The sequence below is a fragment of the Kluyveromyces lactis genome (genome assembly GCF_000002515.2).
Source record: "Kluyveromyces lactis strain NRRL Y-1140 chromosome B complete sequence".
In the NCBI taxonomy this organism is placed as follows: Eukaryota; Fungi; Ascomycota; class Saccharomycetes; order Saccharomycetales; family Saccharomycetaceae; genus Kluyveromyces; species Kluyveromyces lactis.
Window position 1 is genome coordinate 3,690 of NC_006038.1, and position 27,704 is coordinate 31,393.

A 27,704-nucleotide genomic window follows, 5' to 3' on the forward strand; every position below is an offset into this window, starting at 1 on the left:
ACTTGATTAACTGCTATTGAGCAGGTCAGCCACTAACTTCAAACCCTGACATGTACCCTCAAATAGTTTTATATACTCCCAATACTTACCGTACCTAGTAATGAGGCTACTGAATAACGCTATACTCCGAAGGAGATACGTCGGAACATTCGCTGATGAGTTATAGGGTATATCACTCTCTCCTATTGGAACACTCTGATAATAAAAAGTCATTTATTTTGATGAAAAAAGAAGAGTGAATTTGAATCTTTGGATCTAGAACTTGACAACACGACTGCATAAATGACCAGCATGAGGGCCGGTGGTGAGGAAGGCCTTTCACATGTTTCCCTCTGCAACTGGTATTTGTGCACCTGTAAATTATCAACCGGTCGAGAGAGACGAAGTCTGCCACAGAGACAACAGCACACTCTCGAAGTTCGAACGTCTCAGTAATTGCAATCTATTGGAAAAAAATACCAGTATTGATGTCTGCGGATATTCTGCTGGGTCATCTCATCTTCTATGACAAATTTTGACTCTATCTCTTTTGATTCTACTCCTGTTGGTATGTATTTTCTTCTTTTTTCTTAACCTGGAAACATATAAATACACCTCTAAAGAATCTGACGTTGCACACCAACTGACGGGGTACTTCACGATCAGTTTTTATCTTTACAACCTCGGACAACTTGAATGAGTGCAACTCTTCAGAGCATCATGTCCGAGAATAATACTACCTTCAGAGAGAAAGGAGAGGCCGCTACCAGCTTGGAAACTTCAAACATTTCTTCAGCAGGAGAATTGAAAGATCCTGGCAGACTCGAAAAGGAGCAAACTATTTATGAATTTGAGACTGTGCCAGAAGATGAGGATGATAGCTACAACAAAATAAAAGTTCCAGATGGAGGCTATGGCTGGGTGGTGGTTTTCTCATCCTTCTTGTTAAACTTCTGCACCTCTGGTGCGTCGTATGGTTACGGTGTTTACTTGTCATATTACATGGATAGTGGAAAATACGAAACTGGAGGTAAACTCGACTATGCTGCCATTGGGGGATTGAGCTTTGGTGTTGGGGTTCTTTTTTCTCCCTTGTACAACTATATATTGATAAACACTTCACCAAGGAAGCTCATTTCGCTTGGAATCGTCATTCAGAATGTTGCCGCGTTACTAGCTGCCTTTTCTACCAAATTATGGCAGGTGTATCTGACTCAAGGTGTGTTCATCTCAATAGGTACAGGCGCAATATGCTTTCCAAACACTACAATAGCCGCACCATGGTTTAGGAAGAAAAGATCCCTAGCTCTGGGGATTACCGTGGCCGGTACGGGGGTTGGAGGAATCGTTTTCAACCTCTCCACCCAACGCATTATTGATAATTATGATTCCAAGTGGGCGTTGATTTCTCAATGTATCATATGCTCAGTGCTGAGTACTGTAGCGGTGCTTTTGATTAGAACCAGAAGAGACGAGGTTCAGAAGTATTCTGATACGCCCACAACAGCAGTGGCGCTGGATATGTTCAAGTACCCAGTGATATGGTTATTGATCCTTTGGGTGTGTTTCACCATGCTTGGTTATGTTGTTCAGGTCTATTCTCTGTTCTCGTTTACGATTTCTCTCGGCTACACTTCCAAACAAGCCTCGGCGGTGTCCTGTGTTATATGTGTGGGAATCATTGTTGGAAGACCTCTTGTGGGACTTGCCGCCGATAAGTTCGGAGCGGTGACAACAGGGATGTTCTGCCATCTGATTGTAGCTATTCTGTGTTATGGAATGTGGATTCCGTGCAGAAATTACGCAACAGTTGTCGTGTTCGGTCTCTTCGAGGGAATGTTGATGGGATCAATATGGCTACTACTCACTTCCATAATAACACGGTTGGTCGGTTTGCCAAAACTAGAAGCGGTGTATTCGGTAGTGTGGATGTTTCTTGGAGTGTGTGCTATTGTGTCACCTGTAATTGGTATTTCTCTTGCAAAGAACAATGTTAAGCCAGGGGAGAACGCCTACTTGTACACGGCAGTTTACTGTGGAACAGCGTACCTGTTGGCAGCGTTAGCTCTTTGGTGCATTCGCGGTATTATTATCGCACGCGACAAAGTAAGTTTGGTTGAAAAGACTGGCTACGATGATGGTGAGCTACATTTGAGGGTAAACCTTGTCGATGCGCTGAAAGGAATGGCGCACTACGGCAAGTTATATCGAAAGGTGTGAGAAACTTGACAGTGTTGTTCCAAGACGTTGTAGAGACTTTTCCAGTTAGTCAAGTATTGGAAGAATGGCTGAATCTAGTGTAGTCCAGGAGAAAGTATATAGCATCTAGTAGTTGAACATCAAATCCAAGCTTATAAACTGAGGATTCTTTGTCCCCTCTCCCATTCGATGTTGATAACCTATTCGTTATTGATCTACATTAACCAATGTGCCAAATAGAAGAAACCAAAGAAAACGTCGAAGAAGCATCGAATCACATGGTAAATATTATTCACTAATAACTCTAACCTCGAATTTAATACCCGGAGCTTTCCATCATTGCCTAAACACAAAGCTGAAATGACAGGCATCAGATTTTGTTCTATCAACGAATCCTTTCTTAAGAGAGTAGAAACATTGTCGGATAACTGCCAAATGCTAAGGCCCCATAATACCAATTACAAAACGCAATGCTTTTGCCACAAACCGATTGCCCATTGCAGAATACGGCATCCTCGACATCTCTTGTTACTGCCCCGGCAATGATCTGTTTTACCGCAGAATTGCCCACAGTTGTTGATCGCTCTTTGTTTCAAACCACTTGGAGTAGCTACTAATGTGTGGGGCTCGGCTATGGTTTCTGTAAAGGAACCATTTACACTAGCTTGTACCTCCTCGCTTTCAATAAAATTAGCTACATTAAAGTGTTAGTGACTAGCGAAAAAGTCTGAAGTTGCAGCAACTGTTGCGAACGATTCCCAACTGTAGAATGACCCGTTTTCGAAGTATGCACTCACATTCAAAAAGTACCCACTACTGTTGTCGGCGGATGAGATAACGGTGAATGTATCGCCAGCTAAACTTTGATCGAACAAACGGAAATTCGGAATGGAACTAGCAAGTAATAAACATTCCAAGCTGACCATCGTAATTGTGCTATTGGACTTATTTGGTTGCTTGAATCAGAAACTTTCAGCAATAAATAATTGTTGCTGGAAGAGTTTAAGCTTCAAGTTGTATTATCTTGGCATTTTTATATCTACGTACCTTTTACATGTGAGGAATGCGGTTTTATCTTGTAGATGTCTGTTTCACTTACGTTGCTGCATATATTCGTTCCTTACATTTTCAATGCAGTGCAAAAAATGGCTAACAATAAAAGCAGAAGATGAAGAAAATTGAAAAAGTCAAAGATAACGAAGCTCCGGTATGTGGCTAGTCAGACCTGTGCAGAACCATGCAGACCAGTCCAGCGTTTATTTTCGTTTCCTTTTTCCCTTTTTTGCAAATTTTGACGTTGCCTGTATCTCATTCCTTCATGAGCTAGCAATAGCAGGTAATAACGTAGAATGTTGAAGTGAAGGAAGAAGCTGCGGGGAAAGTGTGTTCAGCTTTTAGACTTAATTTTCATGGTACTACGTGATCTCTGGAGGAAATAATCCTCAAGCTTGGTTTTTAGGCACTGCGAACTTGTCGCTGAGCATAATTCAACTTAATCCATGTTTTCTGGAGCCTTTAACAATAAATCCTGATTATGCACTGCTTTTCATTCCGTATTAGGTATAATGATTTCGGGTGTTTTGGGATTTTCACTGATCATAGCTCTTAGACTTAATATTTTCGATTGCCTTGAGGTTCAACAACCAGTATTTCTTGGTTATGATCCCACAGCCTCTGTTTGAGCAATTATCTTCGCGTGATAACATTTATCGGAGGAAGTAGATCTTTTGAGAAAAAGGCTTGGCACCTACGCTACCTGATATACACAAACAGTAAGCGATGATGACACGTAGCAGTTCCTTTAATGTGGTCCCTGGCACGAATGTGTACCGGTGTCAGGTATCAAACACTAAACACTCATTCGTATCTACCAAATATATAAAATAGGTGTTGTTTACTGGATCTGTCGTAATATCTTTAGCTGTATATTCACTTAGTATTTTTTGATGATCGGTTTATATATTGTCATTTAGACTTCGCTCAGTATAGATAATCTAATACCGCCGCCATGTACATTAGCTTGGTTTATTTGGAAGTTTTATTGTCCTTTTCGCTACTTTCTCCGGCTGCAGCGCGCTCCGCTGCCTGATGCAAACTCCACCGCTGTCAACTCACTTGAATTGGATATGGTTTCCAATTCCACTTCAGTTTGTTTCAATTCCACTAGCTATACCATTGATGTTTCTGAGCTCCCTCTTCCAGAATGGTTAGATGACTGGGATTCTTTATTACTTGCTATGCCGTGCGATGATGAAATTTTCGTTTCTGTTCCAAAAGATCTGGACAGCAACACTACAGCAAAGATACTGGCTTATTCTTTAGCCTCTGGTATTGCAGTTGATAATTGGAATAGTGAACTGCAGAAGAGAGAAAACATTCAGGCAGATCTTGATGCCTTCTGGGAAACAGGCACTGTTGAGCTAGACTCGCTATCAATTGTACACAATTGATTGCACAAGAATGTTGATTCTTTGCGGTTGTGGGGGTGTTTCTGAGGCGTCATTTATTGAACTTGCTAAATAAGAAGCTGAGCTGAGAGCAACTAGGATCAGCATCAAGGCTACAGCACCATTATTTGAACATCAGATGTAACAAGTATATAAGTAGAAGGTTTCTTCATCCAATTTTCCCCTCTGGATTTGACGACATACTAATTATTGTTCTACATTAACTTATATGTCAGATGTAAGAAACCAAGGAGAACACCGTAAGTAATTTACTTAATTAGTCGAAGTTTGTATACCGACCACCAATTTAACTATCCAATTATTTCATTAACAACTACAAGTCAGAATGGCATCCAGTTACATCAATACTACTAACCCTCTAGGCCAAGCCCCTACTACCATACACGATGAATATCCAGTCCAACAGAACAAAATGGAAGCATCAAATCGGAGAAATAAGGATCGATTTAAAGTAATCGTTTTCCAATATCACACGAAATACGCAATTAGAATCATCAGGTACAATAAATGGGGAGTCTTTACCACATTGGACGACGAGGACGTAGCTCTGTTACCAGCAAGTACACCACATTGCCAAGCTTGTAATAGCGTTATGTTAGAGCTCCCTGCAAGTATGAAATATGGTCCACAAGTCCGGTGCGTACTGTTAAGATCTGTATTTGGCGCAGAAGCATTGTAAATTGGTGGAGATATATCCATCGACTCAGGGAGCCAATCATCACTCGGATGTCTGCTACCCCAGCTGCGGCCACAGCGTATGGCATCACCTAATGTAGTGCTTGAATCTATTGGTAGCACATACTGTTCAGTGCAAAATAATGTTGGTCCACCAACTTCCAGTGACATTGTTGACTACTTTCTGTGATTTAACACAAGTTGTTGGACAGCATAATATTATGAAGGATATATGATCAAATTGTACCATTATCGAGCACTTGTGATAAATAAATACACGGACCCTGAATTTGAAAAAGAAAAATCTTTGATAAATATGGTGTTGCATCTATTGAACAGAGATAAGCAGAGACGTAACGAGAAAATTAATCTTCAATGCGACTTAGTCAAAACTGTATCAGATTCTGTTGTTCTCTGGCGTTGTAGGAGCCTTTCTAATGCGCCAGTTATTGAACCAATGCTAAATACGAAGCTGAGCTGAGAGGAACTAGGATCAGCATCAAGGCTACAGCACCCAGTATTTGAACATCAGATGTAACAAGTATATAAGTAGAAGTTCCTTCATCCAAGGAGAACACCGTAAGTAATTTTCCTAATTACTCGGAAGTTCGTATACTGGCCACCAATACATATCTATTAATTATTATCAGCTACAAGTCAAATGACATCCATTTACATGAATACTACCAACCCTCTAGGCAAACTCCCTACTACCAAATTCGATGTTATTCCAGTCCAACAGTTAGTAACAATAATAAGCATTATTCTATACAAAATTGAAAACTTGAATACCATACGTAATATATTAATAGAACATTAAAACTCAGGAGAACACTGTTGTCTACCTACAAACAACAGTCAATAGTATAGATTAAACAAACTATCAATTGGCATAGTAAAATCTACCTTCCCATGGCTGTAACTTGTTAGATCCAGTGTCGATTTCGGCCTCTGGATAATTACCGAAAATGTAGTCATAAGAGTTGTAACCTTCCAAGAAGCTGAACTCAATCTCTTCTTTGCTGAAGTTCAACACCACATACAATACCTTCTCTCCGTACTTCTTAGTGAAAGCAAAGAGTTTCTCGTTAGCATGGTCAACAAAGGTGAAGTCATATCCATAATTCAATACATCCTTGTGTGTCTTTCTGACTTCAATAGCCGTCTTCCAAAAATTGAAAACAGACTTTGGGTCTTTCAGCTCATCTTCGGCGTTGATACCTTCTTGGAAAGTCTCAGTTAAAGGGAACCATGGTTCCTTGCCGTCTGTGAATCCAGCATATGGAGCCTCGGATGTCCATGGGAATGGAGTCCTCGCATGGTCTCTAGAAATCAACTGCAAACCATTAACGTAATCTTTGACTTGATCAGAGTCCGCACCGAATTGATCAACCATCATCTTGTACATACCTTTCACTTCGACATCTTCATATTTCTCAATTGGCCAGTCTCTGAAGTTAATCATACCTAATTCCTGGCCTTGGTATACGTACAGAGTGCCTGTCAAACTTGTTTCCAACAGAGCCAGCAATTTTGCTGATATTTCTCGGTACTCTGGGCTGTCATCCCCGAATCTTGTCACAGAACGTGGCTGGTCATGGTTTTCAATGTAGACAGTGGACCAAGAGTCTGTCTTATCAATGAACTGGAATGCTGCCGCAATACCATCCTTGAATTCTGACAGTTTAAAGTTAACTACACCAACATTTCCCGGCTTCCTACCCACAGACACGTGCTCAAATTCGAATAGTTGAGTAATTTCTTGCTCTTTTGCACTGGTGTACGCCTTGCACACGTCATGAGTCCCACAAGGAATCTCACCCACCGTTAACAACTCTCTGCCATCTTTAACACGCTCTCTCATAAATTTGTTCATCTCCTTGTGGAATTCATGAATCCTTGGACCATTCAAAATAGCTGGGTCAGGATGCTGGAAGTCCAAACCAGGGTTGATTATTGGCACATCAGGGAACCCTGGTTGCTTGGAGTATAGACCAGCTGTATCGATTCTGAAACCATCGACACCATGGTCTAACCAGAATCCTACAGCACTTTCGTAAATGGCATTACGAGTCACTTCATTCTCCCAATTGAAATCTGGTTGACCTTTCGCAAATAAACGCAGGTAGAATTGGCCGGTATGTTCATCGTACTCCCAGGCAGAACCACCAAAGAAAGATCTCCAGTTATTGGGAGGAATTGGTTTGCCATTGGAGTCGAATCCCTTTGGTGCTTTCCAGATAAACCAATCACGTTTGGGGTTATCCAAGCTCGACCGAGCTTCTTTGAACCAAGCGTGTTCAGAAGAGCAGTGATTGATAACAAGATCCACAATGATTTTGATTCCCAAACCGTGTGCTCTGTCGATCAAATTGAAGATATCTTCATTCGTACCGTAGCGTGGCCAAACCTTTTCGTAATCTGAAATATCATAACCCATATCCTCTTGTGGAGAATCATAGAATGGGCAGATCCAAATCGCGTTAGCTCCAAGTTCTTTAATGTACTCCAGCTTCGAATCAATACCTTTGATATCACCCCATCCATCATGGTTAGAGTCTTTGAAACTAGCAGGGTAAACCTGGTAAACAATTGCTTCTTTCCACCACTTTGGGTCTGTTTGGGGGTGCTCGGATACAAACTTGGTAATCGTCATACTTGATGTTTTTTTGCGCTTAACGTTTCGATCTGTTTGAGTCTATTCTCTCTTATTTTTTCTTGCAGCGATCGTCCTGTCATACCTTTGGAATAACGCTTTTTTATAATCTTTCTGGTCCTGGTTTGTAACACTTAACAATTGAGCAAGTTTTATCCAGCTGAACAGACATGACAGTAATATGACTATCTGTTTGATGTTATGCTAGACAAGATACACCTTGAAAGAGACCGGGTGGAGTCATGAGTTTTTGGGGTGGAACTAGAAACAGCGTTTTCCCCACACCTTTCTTCAACGTGCTGTACTGTTCTAGATGGCGTCTGGCATGACCATCTATCGAAGTTATTACCATTCTGTTGAATGCAGCCAATTTTTTTTGAAAAACAAAAGTTAGTAGTTTCAACTAAAAGTAATAGAAACTTTGCTCGAGGGAAACGGAAAAATGGAGAAATTTTCTCGAGGGAAAAGGAAAAACGTAGTTTCTGTGAGGAAAGTGAAAAGGGCAAAAAAAATGAAATCTCCCCAGATGTGGTCACAAGTAATACGGGTGGAAATTTTCCTGTACGTGAATTCTATAGAACAGCCTTATCTCAAATGTCGCTTTGGTTTCCCAAACACAAAAAGTATGCAGAGATTTTCCGTCTTCACCATGTTTTTCCCCATATTTGTTTTCATACATCGGAAGAAAATCCGGGGTAACAAAGAATGTTCACAAAAGATTCATTGCAAGTGCCATTTCAGGCGGTAAAACGGTATGAAATGTTGAATCGGAGAGAGAAGCAAAACTGGTACCCCACCATTTAGTCAAGTATCCATGCGGATTTCAATGGAGTACAATTCTCGGTCAGTTTCTTCGGCAACTAGTGCGAAAAAAGTAAAAACGGCTGTGCAGGGTTTTTCTGTGTTCTGGTCCCCGATTTAATCACTTCACCTCATTATTCTAGATGTCAGTACAAACAATGTTCTTGAGCTTCATGACAATATCCAGTATGAGGAAAGCTGTGATAATTCTTATAAATATGACATTAACTGGCGTGGGTTGATCGACAACATAGTTCTAGCGTGGCAAATGCTTCATAAGATTGATAACAGAAAGTTCTTTATTCACTTCAAACAAAACAGTAAAGCTGAATTAATTCAATAACAACTATAACAACAAGGACAGAATCACTTCACAATGGATTCTTCATCGTCCGTGCTTCAGAAAGACACAAAACAGGTCGATATTGAACATAGGGAAGAAGCAAGCTCCAACGATCAGTTAGTAGATCAAAATGCCTTATTAGATAGCTTCCTTGGTGACGTCGATGGTGCTGCGAGCGCTGATGCGACTGAAAAAAGTATGTCTCTCTTAGAAGGGTTGCGCAAGTACCCGAAAGCTGTAGGTTGGTCCTTAGTGGTTTCAACCGGCTTAATCATGGAAGGGTACGACACTGCTTTCATTAACAATCTGTTTGCTCTTCCAATTTTTCGAACCACTTTCGGTGAATACAATCAAGCGAATGACATTTGGGAGATTCCTTCCAAATGGCAAATTGGTTTGGGGATGTGTGTTGCCTGTGGTGAGATTATTGGTTTGCAGATAACTGGTATATTCGCAGATCGTTACGGTTACAGGCTTGTGTTGATTGCTGGCTTGGTTCTTTTGATTGCTTTCAATTTTATTCTCTACTTTGCAAACAGTTTGACTATGATTGCTATAGGCCAAATTTTAAGTGGTATCCCATGGGGCTCATTCCAAACACTCTGCGTTTCATATGCTAGTGAGGTCTGTCCATTGGTTTTGAGATACTATTTGACAACATACATCAATTTATGTTGGCTTATCGGGCAAGTGATTGCCGCTGGAGTTTTGAAGGCATGTCAGGAACATCTTGCCAATGATGAGCTAGGTTGGAGACTTCCATTTGCGTTACAGTGGATATGGCCGGTTCCTTTGATTGTAGGTATTTACCTTGCTCCAGAATCTCCTTGGTGGTTGGTTAGAAAGGGCAGGATCGATCAAGCCAAACGATCCGTCACAAGAATTCTAACCCTGCCCACTTCTGAAAAGGACAAGCTAACTGACATAATGATCACAAAAATGAGAATGACTGTCGAGAAAGAAAACCGTCTTGCTTCCGAATCAAGTTCTTATATGGACTGTTTCAAGGGCATTGATGCGAGAAGAACCAGGATAACGTGTCTCACATGGGTCATGCAAAATTTAACGGGATCCGCTTTGATGGGATACTCCACCTATTTCTATGAAAAAGCCGGGTTGGACACTTCTGCAGCCTTCACTTTTTCCATCATTCAATACGTGATTGGTATTGTTGGTACCTTAACATCATGGTTCCTATCTTCCAGAGCTGGTCGCTTCACGATTCTCTTTTGGGGTGTCTTTTTCCAGACGATAGTTATGTTCATTACTGGTGGCCTCGGATTCAGCAGCTCTGAAGGTGCCAGTTGGGGTGCTGGTTCCATGTTGCTGATCTACAACTTCTTTTACAACTCCACCTTAGGTCCTGTTGTTTACTGTGTGGTGTCAGAAATTCCTAGTGACAGATTGAGAACTAAAACTGTAGTTCTAGCACGTAACTCCTACAACTTGATAGCTATTGTAAATTCTATTTTGACACCGTATATGTTAAACTCCGACCAATGGAACTGGGGTGCAAAGACAGGTTTGTTCTGGGGTGGATTAGCTGCCATCTCATTAGTTTGGGCTTACTTCGATCTCCCAGAAACTAAGGGCAGAACATTTGCAGAGCTTGATGAGTTATTCCATCAAAGAGTTCCAGCAAGGAAGTTTAACAGTACACATGTGGAGCCTTTCTCTCGTGAGACAATAATGAAAGACCTGGATGTGAACCCTGAGGTTTGGTTGGAAACAATCGAAGAAGGGGACACCGACATCAAAAAGTAAAGAAATGACCTCCGTTCTCAATTACTGACGTTTCGTCTTCAAGTTTGGTAATTGTAACTTGAAAAGATACCGATACCATCATTCATCGATCTTATATTTTGCTCTTTTAGAAATTATATATTCAGTATAATGTTTTTTTGTGTTTATGAGGAGGGCCTTTATGAGTTGTTGTTTCCTTTTATACATATCTCTAAAAAATTTGAAAATGACATTTGACATCTAAAATCTAAAGGCAATGCTTAAAAGTCGCTCAAATACTGATTTGACAGGTTTATACATTACCATAAAAATTTCATAAAACGCCGTACGTAGCAAGACGTATTTAATACAGTTCCGATTATTGCCGAAATTTCAACAGATTTTAAGATCTGGAGAAGTTTCCCGGAGAAAGAAGCAATGCTGTAAATTCCTTGGATATTAACGATATCAGACCTCTTCGTATAAACTTTAAAAAGCTCTTTAACTAAATGAAGTACGAACCAAGAGACTATGGCCACAATACATGTAACTGCCTACTCGGCGAGTGCTCAAGAACGAAATAATGGGATTTTTTTGGATATTCAACTTCCATGTATACAAAAAAGATCCTTCAGATGGGGTATTAGAAATGCTTAGCAGCGTCGGGGAAAAAAAAGCCCAACATCTTTGAACTCAATCACTGTTAATAGAGTCGGTATGAGACTTACTTGTTACTAACGGGACCGTTGTACTCCACTTCATTGTAGTCCCAGTAGAAAGTAAGTTCGGTGGTGTTAGACACCTGTTGAACTTCGCAACTGGAAACATAGTCAATGCCATTCAATCTGTTTGTGATGTAATCGTCAAAGTCCTCGATAGGACAGGAAAACCCTGGACCTGAGGTGCAACCTGGAACTGGAATAATCACATCGTTGATAATATAACGAACATAAGAGGCATTTCCACACTTCAATTTTTCAGTGAAGATACGACCTCCCATAGGCGTCACCCAACTTAGTTGCTGGATGTTTTGGAAATCAACTTGATCGAGAGAATACTCAGTGACGCCGTTGTCGATCAAACCAAGCGCTGAAATGAATTGTTGGATATCGGTGTCATGAGAGAATGAAAGCCAGACCTTGTTGTCCAATTCATCAGCTTGTGTCAAAAGATTGTAAGAGGCGTTGACCAACACTGAACCAATTGGATTCGACATAGGATTACCAGCCCCTCTCCTGTAGAAGTTATTCACATTTGCGTAATAGGAATAAGCAACCAAGTCATTGCGCTCAAAGAGATCGCAAACGGCTGAACTACCTTTAACATTGGTTTCAAAGGCACACCAGTCCACCAACAGTTCGATGTCATCATGCTCCAAAGTTAGATTCAAGTTAGAGTTCTTTTTCATCCATCTGTTTTTGATATCAGTTAAATATGGTAGTGTGGCATTTTCGAAGTACTCGTCACCAAGGTCACCATTGTATGTCATACACGAATCTGCAGGGGTAAGGGAGTTTGCACCTGAGGTCTCATTTTCTTGAATAATTTGAAGATCAAGTTGAATGTCAAGTTCTTCTTCCAAAGATGAAACTACGTATTTGGCAGTTTGATGGACTCTCCCTGAGCTGGAGGTAAAGACTGGGTTGGAGTCACTAAACAGATCCCCGTAGTTGTAAGCAATGTATTTCCCCAAATGTTGAGCGGTCTTTGCACCTGCGTAAGGATTGGAAGGGTCTACATCGGTAGAATTAGTCAATTGGTCGAAGTACTTTGTGTTTGACACAAAAAACTCATAATCGTTGAAAACTTCCATAGGACCGTTATATTGACCCTGGAATTCCTTCAATTTATCCCATAATGCAATCATAAGTTTACCCTTTGATGCAGTTGGATATCTCTCTCCATGTCTTGCCAACATTTGGACATGTTCAACTGTGCACTGGTCTGGGACTTCCACTGGGATCCCAAACGATTGTGGGTAATCGTAGTGGGGACCTTGACCGTTCAAAAGGGGAAAGATGGATTCATCTGTGGTACTGCTGTTGAGGGCATAACAGACTGTGCCGTTGTCCTTTGAAATAGGAGCCGCATGGGTCCCTGATAATGATAATAAACTCAACAGAATAGATAGCATTATTAACCTGAGCGGGTTTGAACCTGCGTTTTTGATCTGCTTCTTTTTTATGCAATTGAATAATACCTTCCATTGTTGTAATGAAGGATCATCAGTAAACCTTGTCTCATCACTTGTGTGATGCGGTTCTTATATGCCAAATTTCTGTCTGTTCATACATCTGAACTCATCTCGATGAACCCACTACACGTGCGAGTGTCATTTAGCATTATTGGCGGTATCCTCCAACGAATTTCCATCATCTAATCGATATTCGAGAATATAGTCTAAAGGGCTCGAGCAGTCGGCTTTATTTTACAGCCGCACTCTTTTAGAAAGTGTCACAGAAAGCCACTTTTCCAACCTTAACAGAGTTTTTCTGAACTACACAGATCCCAGTGTTCGTTTTTCAAAATGCAACGACCCTGAAAATATTCGAATGCCGTATGCACGTGTGTCAAGTAGGACTCAAAGCACTTAGACGAAGCACTTTGGCAATCAACGGCAGTCCATGTTCTGAGACCTCTTCCGATGGAAAAAGCGTTCAATTCGCATCTGAACCCTTACTGCCGATGTGTTAGCATAAAACAAAACAGTGTGTTTCACACTTCCAGTGCTTTGTCTGTGCGGAAACTAAGGAATTAACAATCAAACATTTGAAAGTTGCCTGATGTCTAAGTAATCAAGAGTTTTTATATGTATCATGTAAGGTTCAATATTAGGGTGTAAGAACATAAACCGAACCCAGGTAGCGGAAAAGGAAAGACGTGGATGTTATGAACCGTTGAGCTTTTCCGTTTTGGGCTTTGATATGATGATGGTTGCCGGAATATGTCTTGCGTCTCCAGCCAGAAGCTTAGGTTAAACGCATAAGAACCTACAATCTAATAGCATTAAACACGTTTAGATGATTCACTGATTAGAATTTCGGCCAAGAGTACGCCATTCTCGCAAATACCCGTGCTCTCTTTCCTATCATTATCTTCGGTGGTAAATAGATAACTTCTATAATTTCTGAGTTGGTCATTAATGTTGGTACTGGCCTTCGCTCTGTATTACTTGACATGGTATTGATTTTACAATGGGAGGGTCAGTTATGGTTTCATGCTATTATTCATTCATCACTATTCTCACATTTCCGCAATACTGAAAAGGCTGCAACTCCATCGTTTTGTTTACTTGTTTCCTGTTTAAGGAATATTTTAGAAAAACATCATGAAAAAATGACCAAGTATAGCAGAAGTTGCACAGTGTTTATTGACATGTGCGATGCCAACTTTGAATTGTCGTCGGTCGGTACTCCGTTTTGAAATGCTGGTATGGCTTTTACGATAGAATGTTTTCAACAATTATTATACAAACTAAGGCTAAAATTTATGATGCTAATTAAATGCAAGAACTTAAATGTGGAGGGTTTCCATGAGCACGTCAATTGAGAGCAGAAAAACTGTTAAGAAGTTGACGATTCGGTAGTGAAATCAAATGGAAAAAAAGAGAATGCCATGATACTTTTTTTTGGAAACCACTAATGATAGTCCAAAAAGAAAAGGCGTATAAGAACTAAAATGATGGAATAATGGGTATTTCGAATCCATCTCTGATAGTAAGGAAATGAAAATGTTATAATAAAGTGCAAGCTATCATCACATGAGCGAAGCTTTTTCCTCGGATAAATAGCGGCTTTTATCTTCTCAAATGAGGAATCATAGCAATGCCAAGATTACCGCAATGAATGGAGTCGCAAGAAGCTTGACAGCGCTACCCTCGTACGTTGATATCAAGTTGGATGTAGATGCTGTGGTAGTAGTTACTACTCGTGTTTCTGCGGTAGAGCTTGTTTGTGCTTGTCTGGTTTCACTTTCGGATGACACATCAGAAGTGATAGCGATTTCGGCTGATGAGACTTCAGCATTTTGAGAAGCGGTTGTTACTTCAACACTAGAACTTTGGTCTTTGTTTGTACCTGTAGCAAATGAGGTTTCTCTGGTAGAAGTTTCATCGATCTCCGACTTTGAAGTGTGATACTCATTAGATGCACTTTCAGTGGTAGTGGTATCGATAGGACAAGTGGTGGTGTAGACGGTAGTAACACCGTTACTTGTTGTAGTGACAGTAGTCAATGAGAAGGTTGGCTGTGTTGATGTTACATCAGACGTAATAGTGTTACTAGCCCAACCGCTAAATGTTGGTTTGGTTTCTGCAGGAGTTTCAACTGAGTAAATTGCCTTGATTGTTGGAATTCCATCCTCACCAGTTGAGGTAACAATTTCAGTGGCGAAGGTGGTAGTATATTCGCCTGTCCAGCTGGTATACACGGTTGTTGCAGTCTGACCTTCTGGGGTCTCAACGGTGTAAATTGTTTTCACAGTTGGAATACCATCTGAGCCAGTTTCAGTCACTGTTTCTGTACCAATAGTGTTGGAAGTGGTACCGGTCCATGGAGTGTAAGTGGTTGTATCAGTTTGAACCTCAGGGGTTTCAACGACAACCAAAATTGCAGTAGTGCTTGACCCATCAGAAACTTCGTATGCCGTTTCGGTGGTGTAAGTTGAGGTTACTGTTTGTGTCCATGGCACAGTAGTGGTAGTGACACTCATAGGACAAATATTTCCTAATGAGTCGTCAGGAAAGTTGTACACATAATCGTCGAATGTTTCATGCAGGATACCATCTGCATCCACAAACTGGAACTCTAGACCAAGGTTACCATACCTGTTAATGTATAGTAATCTTAATGGATAGAATACGCCCGCTTGCAAGTTAACAGTGGCATTAGAGGATGCTCCAAGTTCAGTAATCAAATCAGATGCTGCTGGATTGGAAACGGTATCAGATTTTTGACAACAATCGAAGGCACTGCCGGCCCCGATATTAGCGTAGGCAAGATCATCAGCTCTATTAATCTTGAACTGGTACTCTCCACTCTTAGGAGCATAAAAATAACCAGATAAAAGCATAGTGAAATTACTTAATGTCAGCGTCTCAGGATAATTAAATGCAGCAGGTAAAGTACCGTTGATAGGGATGTAACAAGCAACGGTCTGGATTGTCATACTAAAGGTTAAATCCGTTATTCCATAGCTTGAGCCGATGTAACCACCGCCGTATGTCTCATAACCGCCATGCTGGTAATCACTTGATCTATAAGTGTTGTCGAAGTCATAGCACGTACCACCAGTATATTTCAATGGATAATGGTAATAGTCGGCTTCGAAACCTTTAGAAGTAAATCTATCAGTACCATCACAACCATCAATGGCAGTTACTTTCTGATATACATAGGACGAAAGGACGAGTCAGCATGTGATCAAGCTTAAAGATGTCATCGTTCTAGCAAAAAGGAAGGACTGAAGAGAAGAGCTTGAGAACTGTTTTATTCGCTATCTTTCAAATGTACTCTTTTCTCTTAATATGTATCCTTACCTTATATGATAGTAGGGAAATTTTTGAATCGAAGTCAGAAGCTTATAGTGGATACTGTTATTGTTTTGAAGAAGACTTTTATCACTTTGAATATCTCACAGAAGAAACAAAGAAGAGGATACTGAAAGAAGGACCTCTTTGACTTCACCGGTATTTATCTGAGCATAATGTTAAACTTTAAAGCTCAACTAAGGAGCACGGTGACAATTTACGTTCTGATGTCGTCAAGGTTATCATTCTATTATTTTCCAAATTACATCGGTCAGTGCAATTGCTTTTATCACATTTACATTGGCTGCCCGGTAAGTTCTGCTTATCCTACGAACAATGCATCGAAAGGAAGTTTTGCGCATTCTATGAAATATGAGGCATATGCGGGTATGCTCGATGAATTTAGTGCTCGGAAGTAAATGAAATAAAATGAGAAAAACCGCAGTATTATAGGTGTGTTTGCCTACTGCACCCTCTGTCGCTGCTGCTCTTCAGGAAATATAGCAAAAATAAATAAACTGGTGTTAATGATGCTGCACCTGATGCATGGGAGAAGTGTCGAAAATCATTGAACTTGCTCAGACAAGCATTTACAAAGTATTTCCAGCTCACCAAGAAATTAGTGCAGGGTCTATCGCTCATCCTAATTCTATGTTGTTCCACAGCAGTGTGCGGGCTTGTCTAAGCCGCCACTTTATTGGAATAATACGGACACCAGGGCTGAAGCCGCTATAACTAAGATCAAGGCTACAACACCCAATAGTTGAACATCAAATCAAAAAGTATATAAGTGGATGGTTTCTTCGTTCAATTTCCCATTCCAATTTGACAACCTACCTATTACTGTTCTACAACATTATATAGGTCACATAGAAGAAACCAAGGAGAACATCTATAATAATATACTCTATAAGCCGAACCCCACTTCCAACAATAAGTCGAAATGTCCAACATTAATGTTAATTCTACTAACCCTCTAGAACAAGTCCCTAGTGTCAGTTTCACTCAGTATCCAGTTCAACAGAACTAGGAAGTCTCTGCTGGATTCCATACTGTCAAAAAAAAAACCACATGAACAAACAATTTCGGCGATCTCAATCAGACATGCGCCAAACAGGTTGTCTCTGGCAAACTGTTGTTACCTGGCGTTGTAGGAGCAGTTCTAAGGCGCCAGTTATTGAAACAATGCTAAATAAGAAGCTGAAGCTGAGACGAACTAGGATCAAGGCTACAGCGCGAAAACCGTAAGCAATTTACCTAATGAGCCGAAGTTCATATACCGATCACTAATGCAAATATCCCTTGATTTTATCAAAGACTCAAGTTAAGACGGCATCCATTCGCATGAATACTACTAACCCCCTAAGTAAAGTCTCTATTACCATGTATGATCATCATCCACTCCAACATTACTTTAAATTCCTATCATTTTTGATGATATTCGCAGGCTTTAGTCACACTAAAATACTTCAAGTGGTATAAGTAAACCTTCACCTAGTGTTATCATGAGCTTTTACAGTAAGAACAACTGAACTGGATCAATTTTTTATGCAGCATTGAAAGACGAACATTCCTTTTGGATATTTTCCGATCACTCGAATTCTCTTGACATAGAAACAGGTGTGGCCAACAGCAAACGGGTGTTCAAATCAGAAAATGCGAAAATTTCTTTATCGAAAGCCAAAGATTTTCATACTATGGCATTGTACAGGCATTTATAAGGCGCCATTAATAGAATCATTGCTGAATACGAAGCTGATGCTGCGGTTAACTAGAATCAGGGACATAGAGTTTAGTGATCAACAAAGCCAATCCAATTTATATAGGTAGAAAGTTTTTTTGTCCACTTATCCGCTTGGAACGCTGCTACCATGATCGACTGTGTTACATGAAGTATTATTCACACAGAACAAACCACTGAGAATATCATAAATAATACAAACCTTCTAAGTAATATGCAGATTCCTGCCCTATTTGGTTGATAGATTAGGTCATTTCTCTGGTCTAAACCATGGTAGTACGATAATGAAGGCTCAAAAGATGCGGTCGTTATGTTTTTCTACTCACGCAAAACTTTTTCTTGCAACTCATTTCTTTTTTTTTTGGAACGACGAAGATACGAGAATTAGAAGCGAACTGAGCATTACTAAATTATTAGTTGAATTTTAGTAGCACTTAGTAATTTTATGTGGAAACGTCTGCTGCGGAATATGATCATAGAATTTGTAAGTTACAAGAGTCCACACGCGTCAATACACTTTTCAATTACCATGACCTAGATTTCTGTTCCAATATATATGGCATGGCGAACTGCTTTATGGTTAAAGAAACAGATCAGGAGTTAGTGGTCGAGGGTATTGCATGAGATTAGCTTTTTGAACCCTTATTCGCACCATTGATCGAATAACAATCAGCAATGTCGAGTAAAAAGCTTAACAGCCATGAGGAGCAGGATTCCTTACTATTGCAGAACTCTAGGGAATGGACATCATTGTTGAAGGAAGGTTTTGCCATAATGGTATTATGCTCGGCTCAGTTGATGACCCAGGCAGGTCTAGCTCAGTCAATAGTTCCACTTCAAATTATAGGTGATAGCTTTGGAATCAAGAATCCTGGACAGCTGAGTTGGTTTGCTTCAGCATTTTCTTTAACAGTGGGTACGTTTATTTTGATTGCTGGAAGACTTGGTGACACTTTCGGCCATAAGAAGTTCTTTGTGATGGGATTTTTGTGGTATGCCCTCTGGTCTATACTCGCTGGGTTTAGCGTATACTCAAATCAAATTTTTTTTGATTGTTGCCGTGCATTTCAGGGAATTGGCCCTGCATTTACTCTCCCAAATGCCATTGCGATAATTGCCCGCACTTATAGGCCGGGGAGAAAACAAAATATGATCTTTAGCTTATTTGGGGCATGCGCGCCAAGCGGATTTGTTGTTGGGGCGGTGTTCTCTTCTCTTTTAAGTGAGTTCGCATGGTGGCCTTGGGCTTATTGGATAATGGGTATTACATGCTTCTTACTCGGAGTTGCCGGCTATCTAGTTATTCCACATCATCCTCCAATACATCCTGATGAAAAATGCAGTCTCGTGGAGCGTATTGATGTGGCAGGTTCAGTGACCGGTGTGGTGGGACTTATTCTTTTCAATTTCGCCTGGAATCAAGGCCCCGTAGTGGGGTGGGAAACTTCTTATACATATGCCTTATTAATTGTTGGATCAGCCTTCCTTGCCGCGTTTGGTTTCATCGAATCACGTGCTAAACATCCACTACTTCCGGTGCGTAAACTTTCGAGTGACACCATCTTTGTGATGGGATGTATCGCTGCGGGATGGTCCAGTTTTGGTATTTGGGTGTACTACACGTGGCAGCTAATGGCGAATCTCAGAGATCAGCCCCCCCTATTGTCTAGTGCTCAATTCGTCCCTGTAGCAATAAGCGGACTTTGCGCAGCAATGTCAACCGAGTTTCTTTTAACACGTACATCGCCAAGCACAGTTATGATCATCGCCATGATCGCTTTCACCGTAGGAAGCATCTTAGTTGCCACAGTTCCAGTTTCTCAAACGTATTGGGCTCAAACTTTTGTGTCAATTATTGTGATGCCTTGGGGAATGGACATGTCCTTCCCTGCGGCAACAATCATTCTTAGTACCGCAATGCCTGCAAGTCACCAAGGTCTAGCAGCATCCCTAGTTAACACAATAATTAATTACTCGATTTCAATTGGTCTTGGGTTTGCGGGAACAATTGAATCTCAAATCAGTGATGGAGAAGATGATCTATTGAAAGGGTATCGAGGCGCTTACTATATGGGCATCGGGCTTGCAGGTCTTGGGCTTGGTGTTGCAATTTCATATGCAATATTCCATTACTCAAGACTCAAAAGGTCTCTCTCTGAAAAGTATGTGTAGAAGTACTTTCCTTTTCTATGACAACAAACAGTTAGAAGCAACTTGTATTTCTCTTTATTTGGCACCAATTAGTCTTAGATACATACACATAGTTGTAAGTCAAAATAGTTTCATGTCATCCTTTTATCTGACTATCGATATGAGCGTCATCACTATTGATGTATCCATCGGTAGTACTGCCATTACTGTTGCCTACCCATCTCATTTCATTTATTTCTTCGCTATCAGTTCGGTACTAATCGCTTACGCTTATGGCATCTTTACTATTATTAAGATGCATCGACTGGTCAGGGTTGGCAGTCCGGATATCACTTTAGTTTCTCTTGAATTGTCTTTGATACTCGATCCTGAAGCCGAAATACAGGAAGAGGAATATTGTAAACCATCTTCTAAGAAGGATTGTTCTTTGGTATTGAAGATCACTCAATATTACTGCATAGGCTACATACTAAGAAAAGCAAAGTTTATTGACCTACATAACCATTCAGATGAGACCTTCCTCTACAGACACAAAAATAATTATAACAACGCAGAAGCAATACCAGTAGCACCAGAATCAAGCAAAAAAGTAAAAAAGATCTGATTATAGTCAGACAGATATTATTCATACTTTTACTGTGCAGTATGTTGCTGGTTTGAGTTCAACTATATACTTTTCTTCGTTGAGCTATAATCATAGGGAAGTTGGAACATCTGCCTGGGCCTGCTGTAAGTTATGGTTGAGGAGAGCCAGAATAAACAGCGTCGACAAATAATACTCTTCCGATTAGCTGCTCCTAAAGCGGCAGAAATGCATACTTGCCAGTGATATTTTGAACTTTACTGCCAAAGTCATACCAGAGACAAATTTGTCTCCACTCTTCGCTGCATCTTCTGTGGCAAAATAGCTCAACGAAAGGTGAAACACTTCAAAAAAAGAACACAATGGCAATTCATTAAGGTTATAGATGCACCATTTAAGGTTTAAGACAAGGTTGTGAAAGAAAAAAAGAATAAAAGAATAGAATTAATGCTTGCTGTTGTTCCAAGGCATAGTGCGACTATCTCTAGCCCGCATTTTATGGAAAAAATGTGGAATGTGGGACTGAAGTTACGTAACTAGCATCAAGGCTACGGCACCTATTATTTGGATATCAGATCCAAAAAGGATTACTCGGGTGGTTCCTTCTTAAAATTTCCCAGCTAGATTTGAAGATCCATCGAATATTATTCTACACTAAACTATGTGTTAAACAAAGGAACGATCATCTAAAACAGTATATTATAGAAGTCGAAACTCTACTTTTCATCCCTGAGCAACAATGTTAATTCTACTAACCCTCTATAACAAGTCTCTAGTGTCGATACTACTTAGCATGCGATTCGCCATTTGAGAGAACAACAGTCAAAGAGACCAGGATGTCGGAACTGAAGGATATAATCTAGAAATCTCGGAAATTTTGAAAGAAATTAACTGAGTAACTAAGAAAGTCTTCTAACAAGAGGTGCAGATTCAAGCTTCTGCTTGTGTTGGTAAACTGCTCAACTATACAAAAGACTTTTTTTTGTATGAAATTCTATGCAGGAAGGTGAATAAACGTTGTTGAACATTGTTCGAGCAATATTCCCCTGCAGTAAAATATAGAGGCGTAGAAAAGCATATAGAAGGTGCGAAGTGTTGTTGGCGCCCCAGTTTCGCCTGTGGACACTGTGAACAATTTTAAGATGACGGTAAAAAAAAAAGATGAAAATAAAACACGAAAAAGCAAAAGCGAACCCTGAAAAGATTACAAATAATGTTCCTGATCCAGCAGTGGATAAGATCCCTGCTATAGGCTCAGCTACTGTCTCTTATCAATTAGAAGTAATGTCCAAGTTCGCGGACTTCGCTTTATTTACGGGATGCTATTAAACAGCAATATAACTAACCCAATTATCAAGGCAATAGCACCATAAACGACTGAGACGTAGTTCATGTTGGAAGAGGTAACTGGTTTCACATAAGGGAAAGACAACATAACAACACAAAACAATGCGTATGCTACTGTTAGTGTATGTGGGATCACACCCCATTTTTTAAGCCACATGGAGTATTTATTTGGTACAATATCCGTCTCATTTGCAGTTTCCCTTTCACACTTTGCAATAAATTTGTTCCTGCCTCTAACCAGTAAAATCAAACTAGGAATAGCATATGACACAATTAAAAGCGTCACTGCAGCAGATACGATAGCATTGAAAGCCTTAGTACTGCCCAACATAATGCATCCAATGATCACGACTAGTGCTTGTGAGAAGAAGTGCGCATATAAAGGAACTTTGTTGACGGAATCGATAGTTGCAAACCTAGCTGTTACAAATCCGGATAAGATTCCATCTGGCCTCATGGTTTCCATTTCTCTCGATAGCGACCACAACATTCTTGATTGCCATGTTCCACTGGCAACCCCGCATGTTAATCCGGCCACGATGGTAGATGCTTGCATGAAAACCGCCAAGTTTCTATTTCCTGTAGCCTGATAATAAATTGTCACTACTGGTGCGATTGATTCTAATACGGCAGCTGTATCACGAACGCAGTAAAAGAGCGCAATAGAATAAGAAAAACTCGTAATGAAACCTATGAAAATTGTAGTTATGATGACTTTAGGAACCAAAACTTGCGCTGCAACATGACCAACCTCATCCACCATGTGTGTTGCGGAATCGATCCCCACGAATGACCATAATGGATTGATTAAGCTAACCACGAATGCCATTCCATTAGATTTCCAACCGGTATTATTGTGGAACTTGTAGAAGATGTCCTCGCTTTTAGGCCAAGGTTGTTCCGAAATGGAGTTGCTTCGTGAAACTAAGCAGAGGATAAAAGTGATGGCATATGAAAGAAGTGACATAGCTAACCCAAAAGAGGACAAAAATGGTAAACATCTGTAATTGCAATTGAAGACGGTTAAGAAAACGGTAAGGATTTCATATAATATGAAAGTATGCCACTGTTTCAGCTCGAAAGAGGGATGAAGAATGGAGTGAATACCCATGATACTGTAGACCAATGCAGATACAATACTTGCTGTCGTGAATACACAGCCAAAATAGTTAATCAAACCGACTGCTATCGCCATATTCTTTTGAAATGATGAAGTACAGCTATTCGAGTACATAGTACTCAAATTTACGACACTATTTTCTTTAACTTTCCCCTCATTGTCAACCGATTTGCTAATTTCAAGAGCACTTGATACTTTCCTCGTAACCGAAAGCTCTTCGACATCACCGGGCGCATTTTTCTCGAGAAGTTTAAATGTCCAGAAACTGGTTCCAGCACTGTTTGGAAGTAAACGGGAGAATTCTGAAAGCGAATATCCACACATTAAAGTCAGCACAAAAGCGAATATAAGGCCGTAAACAACAATTGGCTGACCAGCACCTGAAAGTCCCACAACGAACGATGAAGACACTCCAAGCCATGAATTTGTCAGAGAGAACGACATTCCAATCAATGGCCACCATGAATAATTACGGGCAAGTTTTCCCTCCTTTTGAGACACGGATGTCGTACCAAGGGAGCAAGAAGAAACTGAAGACATCACTTTTCGATTCCTTTGTCGGTAGTGTTTATGATTTAGCCTGGAAGAAAATTCTGATTTTGATTCTGCTTCTAATTTTGATAATGGTTCTCCCTAAACTCGAGATAATGATGCTTTATATACCAACCCATTGTAAATTAATTCACATCGTGTAGACAATTCTTGATCATGAATTGTTGGATTTTTTTTTTTAAAGTATGGTCATTGATTTATTGTTTTAGTTAGTTGTGTCTTGATTTGAACTAACATAAAGTTTGAGTCATGTTAATATGACTATCTATAATATCACGTTGCGTTTGAAAAAAAAGTTAATTATTTACTTGAACTAATTTACTTGTTATGGACATATAGAGCATGCACATCGGGCATCTTGTTGAGAGCCCTGTTTAAGTCCTGGTTAGTTTCACAACGCTCTATCTCACTCAAGATATTAACTCCAAATGATCTCAGTGTTTTGGCGTTAATGGCGTTTATCGGACCATTAAGGATGCAACCTGAAAAATTTTCACCTAGCCCATGATTGTTCAAATGTTCGACTGTGAGCATGGTATGATTCAAGGTGCCAAGACCACTGTCTGCAACGACAACTATAGCTATTTCATGCTGGGGATACCTTACGATCATGTTTTGAATCAGATCTGTTGTAATTTCAAGTTTTTTGGTTATTGGCACAAATAATCCACCGGCACCTTCAACAATTAAAACATCATTTTGAAGATCATCAGCAGATGGAATGCAAAAGTCTGACAATTTGATGTCAACCTCTGATTCAAATTCCATTGCATTGTAAGGTGAAAGCGGTCTCTTGAACTGAAATCTTGGTGGAAATAGCTTCGGTTTCCAGCCAGTCAATTCAGTGGGAAACTTTGAAATCGTTCTTGTGTCACCTGTATCACATTCTAAGCCAGTTTGAACTGCCTTCCAATAATCAGCTTTTAATCTGTGGACTAATAAAGCTGAAATGAATGTTTTGCCCACATCTGTCCCTGTGCCTGTAACGAAGATGATTTTAGCCATCTGATTTGGTTCCTGTAAAGATATTCTTTATGACACAGTTCTTACCTTTTTTTTTTAACTTGAAATGACCAGCCCTATGAAGTTAGTTGATGCATTTTATATGAGAATTCATGGGAACAGTGACAAGAACGAACATGGGCTGGGCTTATCGGTTCAATTTCATTCCTCGGCATTGAACTTTCTTGTTGGATTTCAGAATTGATGACGAAGTCCGTGACCAAATTAATTGCCTTTATTTTTTTTTCTTGTTTTTTTATTTTGGCTTGAATCATCATATCATGACTCAAGAATGAACGCACTTTAAAGCCTGCAGGAGATCATCATAACATGGCTCAAAACTTCCCACGTTATAATTTGATAATATTCTTAAAACATTTGTGCTTTGATAATCTCGTTTCTTTCGAAACCCGATCCAATTATATACGTTGACGGAATCGATATTAGAATGTTTAATGCCAAATGTTTCGAGGTGATATACATATATAAGGCACTGATAGAAAATATCTTAAAGACTCTGCAACACTCCTGATTAACATTTCCCAGACAAATAGCTGATATGAAATCTTGTTAAGGGCAATCAAAGACAGCATGAATGATGAATGTGAGAATGATACTAAAGCCTTGTTAGGTTTTGACAAGGAACATATCTGGCATCCATATTCATCGATGAATAGCGACCAGATCATCTTACCAGTTCTACGTGCCAGTGGGTGTAAGCTTATCGTTGCGGACGAACAAGAAACAAAATTAATTGACGGAATGTCATCTTGGTGGTGCATGATCCATGGTTATAATGATGAAAGAATGAACAAAGCACTGAAGAAACAAATTGATGATTTCTCTCACGTTATGTTTGGTGGTCTTACCCATTTTCCCGCCATTCGACTTGCCAAGAATCTTCTCAAATTTATTGATCACCCTGAATTGGATGCAGTGTTTTTTGCAGACTCTGGATCTGTAGCAGTAGAAGTGTCGTTGAAGATGGCATTACAGTATCAGTTTTCATTGAATTGTCCCAAGAAGAAAAAATTCATAAGCGTAAGACGAGGCTACCATGGTGATACAATCGGTGCAATGAGTGTGTGTGACCCGATTAACTCAATGCATTCTTTATACGGCGACTATCTTCCTCAGAACATTTTTGTTGATGCACCACCTGTCGTTGACACTTTATGTACTTCTTCTTTGCATGTTTCGTTACAGTTTGATGATAACTACGATGAGGAAAATAACAGGAAGGCAATACAAGACATGGAGGACACGATGAGAACCTATCGGGACGAAGTATGTGCTGTCATACTAGAGCCTATCTTACAGGGAGCTGGTGGAATGAGATTATATCATCCAAAATACCTAGTTGAGCTGAAGAAACTTTGTTTGGCTTTTGACATCCCACTAATATTTGACGAGATTGCAACAGGCTTCGGCAGGACAGGCCAAGCATTTGCTTTTAAGCATTGTGATGTATATCAGAAAATGATAGGAACACCATTATCCGAAAGGGTGGATGTTTTCCCTGATATTCTTTGCGTTGGCAAAGCTCTTACCGGCGGTTATATGACAATGAGTGCAGTAATCGCCACAAAACGTATTGCTAATGTCATCTCTGCGAAAGGTACTGCGACAAACGGGACTTTCATGCATGGTCCAACTTTTATGGCTAACCCTCTTGCCTGTGCGGCAGCCAATGAGTCACTGAATATTATAATGGAGGGAAGCTGGAAACGCATGGTAGACCGGATTGAAATGCAGTTATACAAAGAGATATATGTTGAGCTTCGTAATAGCGATCTGTACGGAAAATTGATCAACAGTTTGAGGATAGTTGGTGCAATCGGCGTAATAGAGCTTCTCGAACCAGTCGATGCAACGTTTTTCCAGATAAATCAAATAAACAAGGGTATTTTCATCAGACCCTTCGGAAAGCTAGTTTACATCATGCCACCTTATATAATATCGAAAGAGGAGCTGACTATTCTAACCACAGGAATTAAGCAACTGCTTTCGGAGTGGAACACTTACAAGCTAGAGAACAATTGAATTATATAAACTGTGCTGGGCAGAGTGCTTACCTTCGTTTTATTTTTTGGATATTCATTTCTAAATGCAAAAAATGAAGGAGTGGCATACACTAATTCTCTATGTATATATTATCTGTTTAGAGGGTACACTAGAGAAAGATCACGAAAAATCGTAAACAGAGGGCTTATCTTAACATTCAAGGGAAAGTTCGGACAGAAGAAACAAACAAAATGTTGTGAAATTACATATTCGACAGGTGGAATAACATCTGCGCCTCATGCATTCTAACATTGCTTGATGCGAACTAACTTATCTGTGACGAAGTGAAACGGACATTTCGAGGAACATCTTGTTGAAGAATGCCTTACTGGTCAATTGAATGAAATAAGGGTGCTATCGCAATTACTTCCATTGATGGATCTAGGTTTGGCAGTTAATGGCGGCATTATCATTAATGAAAGACTGAAGATATTCAGATAAATATTGTTCACGTGACTGTTCCTTTTTGTTTTGTTCGTGTTTAACCTTACCTGATTCTAGAAAAAGATGGTTTGCCGACTTCTTGCTCTCTGTCATGCATTGCAGCCACATTTTACATTCTTCACTGTAATGGTGTTGGCGCATGCAAATAATACCCGCAAGCTCAAAAGTGATGCTCGAGGAAGAAGTATGGTCGACTGATTGAGCTCAGATGTTTGCAGTCATACGTCATCATCCAGTAAGAAAAACATCCATATCAGAAAAGTGTATATATTTCTGCGCTCTTATCTTAGCCTTGTTTTTCTTTGTCTTTCTGCTAACTAGTGCGTTATT

At 40.0% G+C, this 27,704-nt stretch overlaps 12 protein-coding genes across 12 annotated transcripts, besides 5 other annotated features; 5 read left to right on the forward strand and 7 right to left on the reverse strand.

Annotated features, from left to right (window-relative positions):
• Positions 1-675: 675 nt before the first annotated feature.
• KLLA0_B00143g (MCT family MFS transporter) lies at positions 676-2,199 on the forward strand (the record flags this gene model as incomplete). The annotated part of the gene is made up of 1 exon (XM_451535.2): positions 676-2,199. One exon carries the CDS (start codon positions 676-678, stop codon positions 2,197-2,199), a length of 1,524 nt encoding a protein of 507 aa, XP_451535.2.
• Positions 2,200-2,885: 686 nt separating this feature from the next.
• On the reverse strand, positions 2,886-3,104 carry KLLA0_B00166g (uncharacterized protein; the record flags this gene model as incomplete). Its single annotated transcript, XM_002999306.1, has 1 exon — positions 2,886-3,104. One exon carries the CDS (start codon positions 3,102-3,104, stop codon positions 2,886-2,888), a length of 219 nt encoding a protein of 72 aa, XP_002999352.1.
• A 1,200-nt stretch (positions 3,105-4,304) lies between these two features.
• Positions 4,305-4,628, forward strand: KLLA0_B00187g (uncharacterized protein; the record flags this gene model as incomplete). The annotated part of the gene is made up of 1 exon (XM_451537.1): positions 4,305-4,628. One exon carries the CDS (start codon positions 4,305-4,307, stop codon positions 4,626-4,628), a length of 324 nt encoding a protein of 107 aa, XP_451537.1.
• An 11-nt stretch (positions 4,629-4,639) lies between these two features.
• Positions 4,640-5,051: a long terminal repeat.
• A 63-nt stretch (positions 5,052-5,114) lies between these two features.
• On the reverse strand, positions 5,115-5,492 carry KLLA0_B00220g (uncharacterized protein; the record flags this gene model as incomplete). The annotated part of the gene is made up of 1 exon (XM_451539.1): positions 5,115-5,492. One exon carries the CDS (start codon positions 5,490-5,492, stop codon positions 5,115-5,117), a length of 378 nt encoding a protein of 125 aa, XP_451539.1.
• A 234-nt stretch (positions 5,493-5,726) lies between these two features.
• Positions 5,727-6,039: a long terminal repeat.
• A 165-nt stretch (positions 6,040-6,204) lies between these two features.
• KLLA0_B00242g (glycoside hydrolase family 13 protein) lies at positions 6,205-7,977 on the reverse strand (the record flags this gene model as incomplete). The annotated part of the gene is made up of 1 exon (XM_451540.1): positions 6,205-7,977. One exon carries the CDS (start codon positions 7,975-7,977, stop codon positions 6,205-6,207), a length of 1,773 nt encoding a protein of 590 aa, XP_451540.1.
• A 1,177-nt stretch (positions 7,978-9,154) lies between these two features.
• Positions 9,155-10,885, forward strand: KLLA0_B00264g (sugar porter family MFS transporter; the record flags this gene model as incomplete). Its single annotated transcript, XM_451541.1, has 1 exon — positions 9,155-10,885. One exon carries the CDS (start codon positions 9,155-9,157, stop codon positions 10,883-10,885), a length of 1,731 nt encoding a protein of 576 aa, XP_451541.1.
• Positions 10,886-11,567: 682 nt separating this feature from the next.
• Positions 11,568-12,977, reverse strand: KLLA0_B00286g (histidine phosphatase family protein; the record flags this gene model as incomplete). The annotated part of the gene is made up of 1 exon (XM_451542.1): positions 11,568-12,977. The coding sequence occupies one exon, from the start codon at positions 12,975-12,977 to the stop codon at positions 11,568-11,570; it is 1,410 nt and encodes a 469-aa protein (XP_451542.1).
• Positions 12,978-14,659: 1,682 nt separating this feature from the next.
• On the reverse strand, positions 14,660-16,009 carry KLLA0_B00308g (uncharacterized protein; the record flags this gene model as incomplete). Its single annotated transcript, XM_451543.1, has 1 exon — positions 14,660-16,009. One exon carries the CDS (start codon positions 16,007-16,009, stop codon positions 14,660-14,662), a length of 1,350 nt encoding a protein of 449 aa, XP_451543.1.
• Positions 16,010-17,148: 1,139 nt separating this feature from the next.
• Positions 17,149-17,261: a long terminal repeat.
• A 132-nt stretch (positions 17,262-17,393) lies between these two features.
• Positions 17,394-17,503: a mobile genetic element.
• Positions 17,504-17,657: a long terminal repeat.
• A 1,129-nt stretch (positions 17,658-18,786) lies between these two features.
• On the forward strand, positions 18,787-20,283 carry AMF1 (Amf1p; the record flags this gene model as incomplete). The annotated part of the gene is made up of 1 exon (XM_451545.1): positions 18,787-20,283. One exon carries the CDS (start codon positions 18,787-18,789, stop codon positions 20,281-20,283), a length of 1,497 nt encoding a protein of 498 aa, XP_451545.1.
• A 1,874-nt stretch (positions 20,284-22,157) lies between these two features.
• BIO5 (Bio5p) lies at positions 22,158-23,852 on the reverse strand (the record flags this gene model as incomplete). The annotated part of the gene is made up of 1 exon (XM_451547.1): positions 22,158-23,852. The coding sequence occupies one exon, from the start codon at positions 23,850-23,852 to the stop codon at positions 22,158-22,160; it is 1,695 nt and encodes a 564-aa protein (XP_451547.1).
• Positions 23,853-24,182: 330 nt separating this feature from the next.
• BIO4 (dethiobiotin synthase) lies at positions 24,183-24,869 on the reverse strand (the record flags this gene model as incomplete). The annotated part of the gene is made up of 1 exon (XM_451548.1): positions 24,183-24,869. One exon carries the CDS (start codon positions 24,867-24,869, stop codon positions 24,183-24,185), a length of 687 nt encoding a protein of 228 aa, XP_451548.1.
• Positions 24,870-25,457: 588 nt separating this feature from the next.
• Positions 25,458-26,909, forward strand: BIO3 (adenosylmethionine-8-amino-7-oxononanoate transaminase; the record flags this gene model as incomplete). Its single annotated transcript, XM_451549.1, has 1 exon — positions 25,458-26,909. One exon carries the CDS (start codon positions 25,458-25,460, stop codon positions 26,907-26,909), a length of 1,452 nt encoding a protein of 483 aa, XP_451549.1.
• Positions 26,910-27,704: the final 795 nt, after the last annotated feature.